Source organism: Pan paniscus, chromosome 2 (genome assembly GCF_029289425.2).
Source record: "Pan paniscus chromosome 2, NHGRI_mPanPan1-v2.0_pri, whole genome shotgun sequence".
In the NCBI taxonomy this organism is placed as follows: Eukaryota; Metazoa; Chordata; class Mammalia; order Primates; family Hominidae; genus Pan; species Pan paniscus.
Genome location: NC_085926.1, coordinates 111552288 through 111566127, shown reverse-complemented (window position 1 = coordinate 111566127; position 13840 = coordinate 111552288). Strand labels below are relative to the sequence as shown.

Genomic DNA, 13840 nt, shown 5'->3' with positions numbered 1-13840 from the left:
AAACAATTGGGAGGACAGTTTTAACTAGAAAGTAGAAATAGCTCACTATGGCGAGAAGAGCACAGAACTGGGAGTCAGAAGTACAATTTAGTCTTGATTTTGCCCTTTCCTAGCTGTGTGAATTTGAACAAGTCACTTAACTTCTCTGGGCATCAGTTTGCTCATCTGTAAAAATGAGGCAGGTGGATTAGATTCCCAAAGATCCTTCAGTTCTTAAAATGTATGATTCTAGGGGAAAAAAGTTCCCAAAATGTGTTCCATATACATTATAGGCTGCCACTCAAAAACATACAATATAAACTTCAATCTTAGAGATTTCGAATTACTTCTTCAGTGTTTCTCTCAATGCCTGAGCCCAGTTCTCATCACAATCCTCAGCTCTTCCTCATTACCATCATCCTCTGGTTCCAGGTTACCAGCAAGGCTGGTGTGTAAATAGTGATTTTGAAATGCTCTTAAAGTCTGGTTGCTGAGGCTAAGTCATATTATGAGGTAAAAACAGAAAGCAACATGAGGGAATAGATTTGCAGTTTCACCAGCGTGCAAATAATTCATTAACACTCGCTACAGTTGTGACCTTATGACTTTATTTTCACAGAATTCAGTTCTCAAAAGGTTCTAATTAACCTTACAGAAGACCATTCCTACAATTCAAATATGCTACCACCAAGTGACACTGCCGCTGCTACCAGGTGACACTTGATTGATTGATTAAAACAGATCAGTTGATAAAGGCAAGGCTTCTCTGCAGTTCAAACTGCACTCTGTGCAAGTACTGTAACACGTTATCACTCCCATCAAATGTGTAACTCCCATCAAATGTGTATTCCCATATGGTTAAATATCACAAGTAGATTTTTAAATTATTAAATTAGGCCAGGCACGGTTGCTCATGCCTGTAATACCAGCACTTTGGGAGGCCGAGGCGGGTGGATCGCTTGAGCCCAGGGGTTCGAGACCAGTCTGGGCAACATGGTCAAATCCGTCTCTACTAAAAATACAAAAATTAGCCGGGCATGGTGGCACACACCTGTAATCCCAGCTACTTGGGAGGCTGAGGCACAAGAAATGCTTGAACCCAGGAGGTGGAGGTTGCAGTGAACCAAGATCATGCCATTGCACTCCAGCCTGGTGATACAGCAAGACTCGGTCTCAAAAAATATATATTAAATTAAACTGAAGCACCATATTTAGAAATCGTTTTAGGGTAGTGGTTCGCAACACTGGCTGCATGTTAGAAACACCTGGGGAACTTTAAACACTTTACCAGTGCCCAAACCTCTCCCCTACAGCCTCTGATTTAATTGCTCTGGGTGGATCTTATTCACCAGAGAATCTTTTTCTCCTTGTTCTTGTGGAGGATAGAGTGTTCTTTGCTCTTAAAATTATCATGTCACCTTTTTCAACACCAGGATTAATGGAGGGACTTGAGAAAAAATGCTGTGACTCCTTCTCCATCCTTCTGACCACTCATTCATTTATCTGTCCACATTTCTGTATGGGTATAACACTATGTCAAGGAGGGTAGAGAGGACCAAGATAAATATTTGAGTCCTATTAGCAACTCTACTGGCTACAGATGTTTTTATAAACTGCCTTAAATTTAAGGAGAACTTTACTGTAGAACCAAACTTTCTGATCAGAAAAATAAGCTGCAAAACAGTGACATATACGATTTTGAAATATTCTGATTTTTTAAAAAATTAACTTTTTAATTGAAATATAACAAACATGTATTATAGAAAAGTGTGCAGTTATAAGCATATATTTGAATAAATTATTGTCAAACATAGCCATGTACTTCTCTCCTCCCCAAAGGTACCACTATTCTGACTTCCAACATCACAGAATAGTTTTGCCTGCCTTTAAATGTTATATAAATGGAATAAAATAGCATACATTTCTTTTGTCTGGCTTCGTTTTTTTTTTTTTGAGAGGGAGTCTCACTCCTTCACCCAGGCTGGAGTGCATTGGCATGATCTCGGCTCACTGCAACCTCCACCTCCCAGGCTCAAGCATTCTCCTGCCTCAGCCTCCGGATTAGCTGGGACAACAGGCGCCTGCCACCATGCCCAGCTAATTTTTTTTTTTTTTTATTTCTAGCACAGACGGGGTTTCACCATCTTGGTCAGGCTGGTCTCGCTCTCCTGACCTCAGGTGATCCACCTGCCGTGGCCTCCCAAAGTGCTGGGATCACAGGCGTGAGCCACCGCACCTGGCCTGGCTTCTTTTTCTCAACATTGTGAGATGTATCCATGTTGTTGGGTATAGCAATAGTTTGTTCATTGTTATTTTTGTGTAGTATCCCACTGAATGAATACCACAATGAGATATCTAGGAGTTGGGTATACATCAAAGGAGTGGAATGTAGGCCTTTCAAATTATAGCAATTTGGTAGTTGTAATGGAATCACATTATGGTTTTAATTTACATTTCTGTTTTTTTCTTTTCTTTTTTTTTTTTTTGAGACAGAGTCTTGCTGTGTCGCCCAGGCTGGGGTGCAGTGGCGCGATCTCGGCTCACTGCAAGCTCCGCCTCCCAGGTTCATGCCATTCTCCTGCCTCAGCCTCCCAAGTAGCTGGGATTACAGGCGCCCGCCACCGTGCCTGGCTAATTTTTTGTATTTTTAGTAGAGACGGGGTTTCACTGTGTTAGCCAGGATGGTCTCGATATCCTGACCTCGTGATCCACCTGCCTCGGCCTCCCAAAGTGCTAGGATTACAGGAGTGAGCCACCACACCCGGCCTTAATTTACATTTCTTATAGCTAATGAGGTTGTGTTTTTTTGACTATTTGGGTAGCTTCTTTAGTGAAGTGTCCAAATCTCATGATTATTTTTTTGATGAGCTTGCCTGTTTATTTTAGTTTTTTTAAAAACGGGGAAAATAATACTAGTCATACCAAGAAAGGACAAAGCCACATTCCTACCTATGTTACTAACCTGGAAGGAGAAAACAGGAGTAATAATAAGGACAAGAAAAATAGCTTAATGTCTTCCCTAGAACTAAAATAAAACTTTCTTCAAGAGTGTGGCACTGGTTGGGAATACAAAAGTATTTAGTCACCAGTCATTCTTGCCTATACTTCAGGCTGGACAGGATCCTCACACTGATCCCTGTAAACAGATTCACCTGTGAGGTCAACCACTCTTACCTTCTGCACTCCCACTCTTTTGTATAGATTAAGGCCCTGCTGCTCAGTTATGGGCAGGAGAGTTCGGGAAGTGCTAAAATCATATGCTAAGTGGATAATTTCCTTCCAGAGTACCAGTCTGTAAGGATGGAAGATGAATTGAGCATCCACAAGCACAGGAAACACAGACAGGTAAACAGAGAAAGTCCCGCTTACCGGAGCTGGAAGTGCTTCAGCTTGGTAACTAGCAGTTTGTACTGAGCACCCAGGGGTGCCATGGATGCGACATCTACAAATATCAGTTGCTGCAAGGGTCCCGTCTCATTGGTTGCTTCTGAGGGACACAAGGTGCGGCTCACTTCTTGATAGTTGTAGCTCCTCTGGTATCTGAAGCAGCCAATATAGGGGAAAAAAATAAACAAGGACAAGAAAGGGACTCAGTGAATGAGCAGGGAAAGGAGCCTATCTCATTTTGCTTCTCTCCAAATTCATTTTCAGGTCCTTATGTTTTGAATTTTAGACTGGAACTATCAATAGTAATTTTAGAACTAGTGTTGTTGGCATTGGGTTGTATGATATAATAACAGGGATGTGAGGACTGTTCTGTGCTGACTAGTTCACTTAAGCGGTATCTACATTACGCTAAGCCATTCTCCTAATTCAATGAGGAATAAATATCCAATTTGATGGGGAAACTGTCATGATAAAACAACCAGCTGATTCCATTTTCATCTCTTCAAGCTATTGCTAAAGTAGAGAGTAAAGAAAGCCCTGAGTCCAAGTCAAAGCTAACAGAGTTAGTATTTCAGTCCTCGAGTTCTTCAACCTTTAAAAAAAATGTTATGTGTCCATTTTGCATGCCTTCCAAGTTTTTTTTATTAGTGCAGTAGTATCTTATACACTTCTCCCCTGAAAAAGTAGAAACTCGAGGAGGGCAGGCACTTTGTTGTTTTTCCACTGCTGTGTCTCCAGCACCCAACACTTAATAGGGCTCAATAAATATTATTGAATGAAGAATGCAAACACACGATGGGCATTTTGAAGAACAAGGGAAGAGTTACTCACTTATGTTAACTGCTAGACATAGCCCATTGGAGGGCTATTGGTTGACCCAGTACCCCAAAGCTACAGAGGATCACGGTATGTTTTTAAAATGGTAAAAGCTCTTCTAGGTGTGGCCAATCTAGGTAGAGTGCTCATCTAATAATTGAACAGAGCGAACAGGTCAGGGCATGCACCATGATCATTATTTGCACCCCGTATGCAGAATGTCTTGACATTCCAAATGTCTGATTTTTCCTTTCAATAGGGAAAAGACCAATTAAGTTCTACGACATTGAAGAAAACTAAACATAGTGAAGTTGCCTGGGAGAAAACCCACTTACAGTCCTTGGAAGAGCAGAGGAACCTGCCAGGACAGCACCTCTTTCTGCTGGCGAACCACAACAAGGACCGGGTAGTTGAGATTCTCAGAGGAACTGTTCACATACACCCTCACGGCGGTCACCTGCATGGCAGGGTAGAAAGAGGTAATGCAAAACGTGCACATACACACATGCAAACACACACACACACACACAAACACACACAAACACACACACCATAGTTGCCATGTGAGGCTCAGAAACACTTTAATTTCTGATATTTGCTTCTCATGATAGGTAATCCAAATGCCCCAGTTGTTTCTCCTCATTCATATTGTAACCAGAGTGGGTCTCAACCTTGATTGCACATTGAAATTGCATGGGGAGAATTTTTTAAAATGATGCCTAAATCCAACCTGCCAAAATTCTGATTCAGTTAATTTTAGATGAGACCAAATTATAAAGTCTTCAAACAGCAAGCTGAGGAATTTGAACGGAGCAGGCAATACAAGATTTTGAGAATGAACCCAGAACAGAAAAAGAAAGATACGGATGTGCTTTTCTTCTTATTTGAATATAAATGCTAAAGATACAAATATCTAAAAATAAAACAACACACACAAAGCCACCCTCCTTCAAAAACAAATCCCATGAGACCTTCAATTGCTGAAAAACTTCAATTTTGGGTTGGTAAATCATTCTGTGTTTCAAATCAAAATGTTATGACCACATTTTATTAAAGCCTAACAGATGGCCTGATGTTCCCACCAACAATAAATCATGACGCTTCCCCAGAACAGACATCACAGGGCTGAGTAATCTTCTCTTTCCCTTGCTCTAAGGTATAAATCAATCCTTGACACAAAATGCTTTTTTATATCAGTAACACTGTGGGTCTTTCTGAATACACACATATCAACCCAATAATTTAACCCTATTATGGTTATTTTAAAGACAGGAAAGTGAATGTAACTTTGGATTTAGATAGTGTTGGTGTTTTCTTCCTCTCTCTCTTTTTTTTTTTCTTTCTTGAGACAGAGTCTCCCTCTGTTGCCTAGGCTGGAGTGCAGTGGCATGATCTTGGCTCACTGCAACCTCCCAGGTTCAAGGAATCCTCGTGCCTCAGCCTCCCAAGTAGCTGGGATTACAGGTGTGCACCACCATGCCTGGCTAATTTTTGTATTTTTAGTAGAGATGGGGTTTCACCATGTTGGCCAGGCTGGTCTCGAACTCCTGACCTCAAGTGATCTGCCCGCCTCAGCCTCCCAAAGTGCTGGGATTACAGGTGTGAGACACTGCGCCTGGCCTTCTTTCAATTCTTATAATACCATAGGCAACATGTAAGAGAACAAAATAGAAGAGAGATAGGGTAAAAGCAACAACAACAACAACAACAAAATTTAATCTTCCACATGAGATTTTGTTTTTCTAATGCCTTAGTATTCTCTTGAAAACTTCTTTATTAGGAGAAAGAAAATGAAACAAGAAAATCCTGCAATTAAGCCCTAATGATCTATCGCACATTCAAAATGGAAATTAGGAGGAAACAGAATAGCATAGATGTCATATATTGCCATTTGGTTCTCATATCATTTTCCTTAAGCCACTGCATTGCTTTTTAAATGTTAAAATAGCCCAAGAGTAACTTACTAATTTGATAGGAAGTGCTTGCCCTGAAGGGAGAGTTTTCTTGTGCCTACACTCTACATGTTTCCATGGAAATTATGCTGCAGCTGAAAATTGCCACCATATCTCTAGCGAGATCTCTTTCTTGAGCTCTGAGTCTTCCACAGGCACCTCACACTCAAAGCGTCTGAAATGGAATTGATCACTCCCTTCACTCCTAACTTTAATTTCTTCTGAATTCCCTTGAATGTTGAATGGCCCCACCATGCAGCCATTCATGTAAGCCTGAAACTGGAGATTCATCCTTGATTCCTGCTTCTTTAGCTCCTTTGCTTATATCTCCTTAATACTGTTCACACCCAGATCCTCCCCTCTGCCCCCAGTGACACTCTCATAGCTCAGTCCTGCATCACAGTGACCCTCCTTGGCAGCCCGCTGTCTAGTCTTCCGACTCCAGGGCTGTACTTGCTAGAAGGGCAGTTTCATCTGTCATTCCTCATTCCCCTGTTGAAAAGGCCTTCAGTGGCTCTGAAGAATTTTCAGATTTACCCCAAAGTAACAAGAATAATATAATGAGTGCTCATGTACTTATCATCCAGTTTTAATAATTGTTAACAAATGTATTTTATTTCATTTATACCTCCTATTTCCCATACACCCCCACCACTGGATTATTTGAAAGTACACACCAGGCCAGGCACGGCGGCTCATGCCTGTAATCCCAGCACTTTCGGAGGCCGAGGTGGGTGGATCACCTGAGGTTGGGAGTTTGAGACCAGCCTGACCAACATGGAGATACCCAGTCTCTATTAAAAATACAAAATTAGCTGGGCGCGGTGGCGCATGCCCGTAATCACAGCTACTCGGGAGGCTGAGGCAGGAGAATCGCTTGAACCCAGGAGGCAGAGGTTGCGGTGAGCTGAGATCATGCCATTGCATTCCAGCCTGGGCAACAAAGAGTGAAACTCCATCTCAAAAAAACAAAACAAAACAAAAACAAAAAAAAAAGAAAAAGAAGTACACACCAAAGATCGTATCATTTATCTGCACCACAGTTCAGTCTATATCTCTAAGACACGAAGCCTTCTCTTTTGAACTTAAATACAACACCATTATGCCACTTGATAAAATTAATAATCCTAAAAATTACTAACATCCACATAGTGTTTGAATTTTTTCAATTGTTTCAAAATTTTTTTCCAGTTAAAAAAAATTGGGCACAAACAAGACCCATACATTGTATTTGGTTCATATGTCTTTTGAGTCTCTTTTAATGTAAAGGGTACTTCTCTCTCCTTTTTGGGAACACTTGTTTGTTAAAGAAAGCAGCTCACAAAACAGCAATACAAATCTGTAGAAGAACCCACGTTCCGGATTTTACGGATTGCACCCCGCAGTGTCATTGAACAGGTTTTGTTGATCTCCTGTATTGCCTGCAAACTGGTAGTTAGATCTAGAGGCTTCATTAGATTCAAGTCGTCAAATTTCTCAATCTTTTTCCTGAATTTTGAGTCATAGTCAAGGAAGTTTTCACCATTCCTGGTTACTGAAGAATTTGCTCCTATTTTCTTTTAGTATTTGATGGTTTCATCCTAAAAAATTATTTAAACCTCTAATCCCTTTGCAATCAATACTCATATGTGGTATAAGGAGTGATTGCAATTTTGTCTTTGCTTCATTTGGCTCTCCAGTTATCCCAACATCACTTACTTAAAAGTTCACCTTTTCTCCACGGAGTTGAATCCCTCAAGCCTCTTCTTGATGTCTTCTGTGCCTTCGTCTCTAGTTTCTTTGCCTACCAACAGATCCACTGTCTTGTCATGTCCAATTACTGTTTCTCAAAAGGGTTATGTCCCCAGTGTTGACTGGCCTTGGATATCTTGCTCATTCTTAAAGTCTTCCTTTGGGAAGTCTTCCCTAACATTTTCCTACCCCACTAAATAAGTGGTGTCCCTCCCTTTTGCGGGTGTGCTGTGTGGCCTCTGATTACCTCTATATGGTATCTCTACCACATATAGCAACCTTAAAATGTAGTCAACTTTATTACTTTTTCTTGGCCATTTCTTTTATCACTTAAATTGAAATATAATTCATACATCACACAATTCATTCTTTTAAAGTGCACAATTCAGTAGTTTTTAATATATTCACCAAGTTGTGGGACCATCACCAATGTCTAATTCTAATATTTTTCTCACCCCAAAAAGAAACCTGTACTCATTGGCAGTCACTCCTCATTCCTTCCTTCCCCCAGTACCTGGCAACCACTAACCTAATTTCTGTCTTTATGGATTTGCCTATATTTCAAATAAATGGAATAATGTATCCTTCTCTATCCAGCTTATTTCCTTAGCATAATGTTTTGAAGGTTCATTCATGTTGTAGCATGTATCAGTACTTCATTCCTTTTTATTACTAAATAATATTACATTGCATGCACATACCACATCCTGTTTATCCATTCTTCAGTTGATGGACATTTGGGTTGTTTTCACTTTTTAGCTATTATAAACAATGTTGCTGTGAACATTTGTATACAAATTTTTGTATGAACATATATTTTCAATTCTTTTGGGCATATGCCTATGAGTAGAATTGCTGGGAGACATGGTAACTCTATGTTTCACTTTTTATGGAACTACCAAAATGTTTTCCAAAGAGTTACATCATTTTACATTCCAGTAATTTACCTAGCAAGCAATATATAAGGGCTCCAGTTTCTCTACATCCTTGCCAACACTTGTCACTATCTTTTTTTTTGAATATAGCCATCCTAGTGGGTGTAAAGTTGCATCTCATTGTGGACCACATGATATTTAAACTGCTAGTTTACCTGCCTGGCTCTTCTAGGAAGCTGCAAACTTCATCTTTGGCATCCTTGGTGCCTGGCAGAATGCATTAGCTTAGAAGCAGACTCACTTTTGAGGCTGTAATACAGACACTCACCAGCATTATATAGCATGTATTTTTAGAGCACACTTTGGTCTGGCTTAAAAGCTATAGCAGTCAGAACTGAGATAAAACCTAAGGAGTTTGTCTGCCTCCCTTTTTTCACCTAAGATGCAACGTCCTCCTCCCTTCTTAAGTACTTAATGTCAGATGGGATTTCCTTCCATCTTTTTTTCACACTTTGATCTAAGGCAAAGATTTTCAAATTTTAGTGTGCTTTTTAGCAAAGCAAATCCCTCAAGTCAACTCCCAGCATTTCTGACTTGGCAGATCAAGAATAGAACTTAAAAATATAAATTTTTAGCAAGCTGCTGGGGGATTCTGATGTACATGGATGGGGACTAGACTTTGGGAAGGATAGTTCCAAAGAAACCATCTAATGGATAATTCCATTTGTCAGCAACTCGCCAACTGCCCATTATTCTGAGATGTACATCCATGAGATCACTAATGTTAGAGTTGGTCTGGAAGCTGGTGTTTCTTGAGGCTGACACTGGGCTGGCAGAACAGATGTATCACTGCCATGATTACCCCACTTCACTGTTCATCTCCACATCCTCATTTTATTCCTGGCCTGGCTTTCGCAATCCACTTACCTTTGTATTATTTAATAATGTTCTTACTAGTCATAATAAAAACAAACTCAGAGATACTGGCATAATAAATTGCGAAAAATATATTAGAGTAGGAGATAGAAGACATTGGGCAGTTTTTCAAGATGAACAGATAGTGGATTACCCCCAGGAAAGGATAAAGAGCCCTGATCAAAATTTGCTTTGCCTTTCCTGAGGCTAATATGCAGCTGAGAAAATTGGATCACATTTGCAGCAGCGAAGAAAGCTGTGTAAAGGCAAAACTAAATGAAGGACAGGGTATTGACCATGCTTAATGGGCCCTGACACCTTGTGAAAGGCCATTCCTAAGAGCTAAGATTTTTCCTCTTGTTGCTTTTTCCTGTTGTCATGACAACAAGAACACTTTTATTGCATAAATCTTGTCTGTTTCCTGTGTTTACTACAAGCAGGAAATTGAATTATAGCTAGCTAAGAGAGATTTATTTAAGTACTTCCATCTCTGATATTATATAGATCACAGTTATGAAAGGTCTTAAAGCTTAGAGACTCTCCTTTCAATCTTTCAGCATGTCAGTAGGGAAAGGTTCAAAATTATAAGGAATATATTTCTGTTCCATAAAAGAAGGGAAATGAATTCAATTCAAAAATCTAGTTTATTTTTGCTAAAATAATGAGACTATAGCCTCTATTATTTGGAATATTAGATTAAGAATCAGAGATTATTGATTTCCATTATTCAATACACCACTGTTTTCCCGTATGATCTTGGAAAACTGACTCCACTTGTAAAACAGCTACAACAGTATCTGCTGATGGTCCTTTTTTCAAATGTTTAACTGTTTGAGTAACTGTGCTGTGTTTGGTTGTGTTCGCTGGGTGTACCTCTACAGCTCCTCCTCGCCCCCTCCCTCCCATCTTTCCCATGCTCCCACTCTCATCCATCAAACATTTACTGGGATTTGCCCTGAGTCAGGAGCTGTGGGAGGTGCTGGGGATATTCTAAAGGCAACCGTGCCCTCGAGGAGGCTCGCAATCTAGTCAGAAAGACAAATGGAAAAGGCACTAATAACTGCATAATGTGATGAGTATGATGGTAGCAATTTGAGCAAGTACTGTGGATACACAGAGGACAACGTGATTACCCCCAGGGGGAATCAGGGAAGCAGCACAGGCTTCCTACAAGTTGGGCTCTTCCACATAGGTTCTGCCATTGCCTGCTTGATGCATAAGACCTCCACTCGTAGTGTTAGAAAACCTTACATCTGGGAAGGTGCTTAGGGAGACCATCTACTCCAACCATCCCACGTACAGAGGAGGAGCCTGAGATAGACATGATGGCACCTCTCCAAGGATACTCAGCGATGGAACAATCATGACTAGAACCCAAGCCTGTGCTCCAATCCCCATGCAATTCTTGGTCAGAATATGCTGCCATCACTATTTTGAATCTTTGGCTCCACTGTACCCAACTCTGGATCATCTATTATTCTACTATGAAATGAAGAAGCTATATAAACACCATACAGGAGGGGAAGAGACAAGCCACAGACTAGGGATGTTTGTACATGTAAAACAGACAAAATATCAGTATCTTGAATATATAAGGACCCTTAAAACGCATAAGAAAAAAACCACCACCAATGGAAAAAGTGGGTTAAGGATATAAACAGAATGACCAGGCCGGGTGTGGTAGCTCATGCCTGTAATCCCAGCACTTTGGGAGGCTGAGTTGTGTGGATCCCTTGAGCTCAGGAATTCGAAACCAGCCTAAGCAACATGGTAAAACCTCTGTCTCTATTAAAAAAATACAAAAATTAGCTGGGTGTAGTGGCGTGCTCCTGTAGTCCCAGCCACTCAGAAGGCTGAGGCAGGAGCATTGTTTGAGCCCAGGATGCAGAGGTTGCAGTGAGCCGAGATCGGGCTACTACACTGCAGCCTGGGCAATGGGAGTGAAAACCCTGTCTCAAAAAATAAAAAAAAATAAAATAATAAAAAGAATGACCAAAGAACCTGTAAAAAGATATTCAGCACTTACACTCATCAGAAAGGTAAAGCCTCACAGGTATTGACAATACCATGTTTGCAACATGTAGAGAAATAGAAATTTGCATATTGCTAATGAAAATGTTATTTGGTGCAATGACTTCAGTCAGCAAGTTGCCAATATCTACTACAGTTGAAGATGAGTTCACATTACATTTAAGCATTTCCATGACTAAGTTTAGGCACAAGAAAATTCTTGCATATGTACAAGGAGTCATAAACAAGAATGTTCACTGCAAGCATTGGTTGCAACAATAAAATTTGGAAACAACCTGAATGACAACCAAATTAAATAATAGAAGCATGAAGAGATAAATTATATTCATGCAATGAAATGCTACACAGTGGTTAAAAGTAAATGAACTGAAATGTGGATCAGTATGGATAAATCTCAAGAAGATAAATTGAGAGGAGCAGGTTGCTGAAGGAAACATACTTAATTTTCTCATTTATTTAACTTTGTTTAAATGTCTAAAATGTTTCCTAGTAATAATAAAAAAGAAGCCATGATGTGCTGGCCTTTGTGTTTGCCCAGTTCTGAGTGACAACCCTCATTTTATAAAGGCTCCTTGTTACTCACAGGTGTGGCAGAACCCAAAACATACTCTCATTGCTCTCCTGGCTCATTTGCCATGGTCTACACTTACTCTAACTTCATAGATCAGATCCCCCTCTCCCTCTGTCTGTCTATCTCTCTCTCTTTCTGTCTCTCATATGCAAATGGAAACTATATTTCAAGATGTGGTGCTGAAGAAGCACTAACTGCCTCTCTTTAGGTCTCAGTCAGCTACAGAACTTTGCATTGTCTTTGACCTCATTCACATAGCTCATTTCTCCATTTCTCTTCCCTGGAAAAGAAATATAGCCAGGGGACCCAGGTGAAGTTGGTATTACATTGAACAGTAATGTGCAAGGCTTGATTCTGTGTCATCAGGTTAGTTTCCTAGGATGCCGTAACAAGGTACCACAAAGTAGGTGTCTTGAAACAACAGAAAGTTATTCTTTCACAGTTCTTCAGACTAGAAGTCTGGAATCAAGGTGTTAGCTGGGCCATGCCCCCTCTGAGACCTTCCTCTGGATAGAAAACTTCCTTGCCTCTTCCTGCCTTCTGGTGGTGTCCATGAACCCTTGGCATTCCTTAGTGGGTGAATCACTGTTTGCTAATCACTCCCTTCTCTGCCTCTGTTGCTACATGGTGGCCCCTCTGTGTGTCTCTGTCTTCACATGCTATTCTCTGTGTGTGCCTGTGTCCAAATTTCCCTCTTCTTATAAGTATTTCAGTCATTGGATTGGGGCCCTAATAACCGCATCTTAACTTGGTCACAACTGCAAAGATGATACTTCCAAGTAAGGTCACATTGATAGGTTCTAGGGGTTAGGACCTCAACATATATTTTTGGGAAAACAAATCAACCCATAATATTAGGTTTGTAGGATTTTAAAGCAATGACTCATTCTCCAAAACTCTACCTTTCCCTTACTGTCATCTTATCTTCAGCTTTTACTTACTTGCTGTTAAAGTGAATTAACATGGAGGCCAGGCCTAAAGAATTCCTGAGCAGACAAAGCCAGTTAGGCCTCATAAATGTCCTGAACCTTGCTCAACTTGCAAACATAAGCTGGGATTACGGGCGCCTTGGCTCACGCCTGTAATTCCAGCACTTTGGGAGGAGGTGGGTGGATCACCTGAGGTCGAGACCAGCCTGACCAATATGGTGAAACCCGCCTCTACTAAAAATACAAAAATTAGCTGAGCGTGGTGGTGGGCACCTGTAGTCCCAGCTACTCGGAAGGCTGAGACAGGAGAATGGCTTGAACCCAGGAGGTGGAGATTGCGGTGAGGCGAGATCCTGCCACTGCACTCCAGCCTGGGTGACAGAGCCAGACTCTATTTCAAAAAAAAAAGAAACTTAGGGCATACCAATCAGAAGCCACAGACTAACTTACAGCTCTGTATCTAGGAACTTTCCAGCAGGATAAACCAAGTAAGGCAGTTGTGTAACTGTAACTAATAAAATATTTTCTTTTCTTCATTTCTATTTTCACCCTATCAAAGCCTTCCCCTTGTGTTCCCTTGGCTGAGCCCAGGAAACCACTTCTGGTTTGGAGCTGCCTGATTGATGAATCTCTGTTCGGTCAAACACACTCTTT

The 13840-nt window shown here is 40.7% G+C and overlaps 1 protein-coding gene across 4 annotated transcripts in view; it reads right to left on the bottom strand.

Annotated features, from left to right (window-relative positions):
* SIDT1 (SID1 transmembrane family member 1) overlaps positions 1-13840 on the bottom strand; it is a 96624-nt gene that overhangs the window by 58534 nt on the left and 24250 nt on the right. For all 4 annotated transcript variants that reach the window (XM_034957108.3, XM_034957106.3, XM_055110284.2 and 1 more), the window contains exons 2-3: positions 4518-4639; positions 3349-3519 (exon numbers count right to left, since the gene is read on the bottom strand). In XM_034957108.3, the coding sequence (XP_034812999.2) occupies positions 3349-3519; positions 4518-4639 (293 nt within the window). The remainder of the gene's footprint in view (positions 1-3348; positions 3520-4517; positions 4640-13840) is intronic.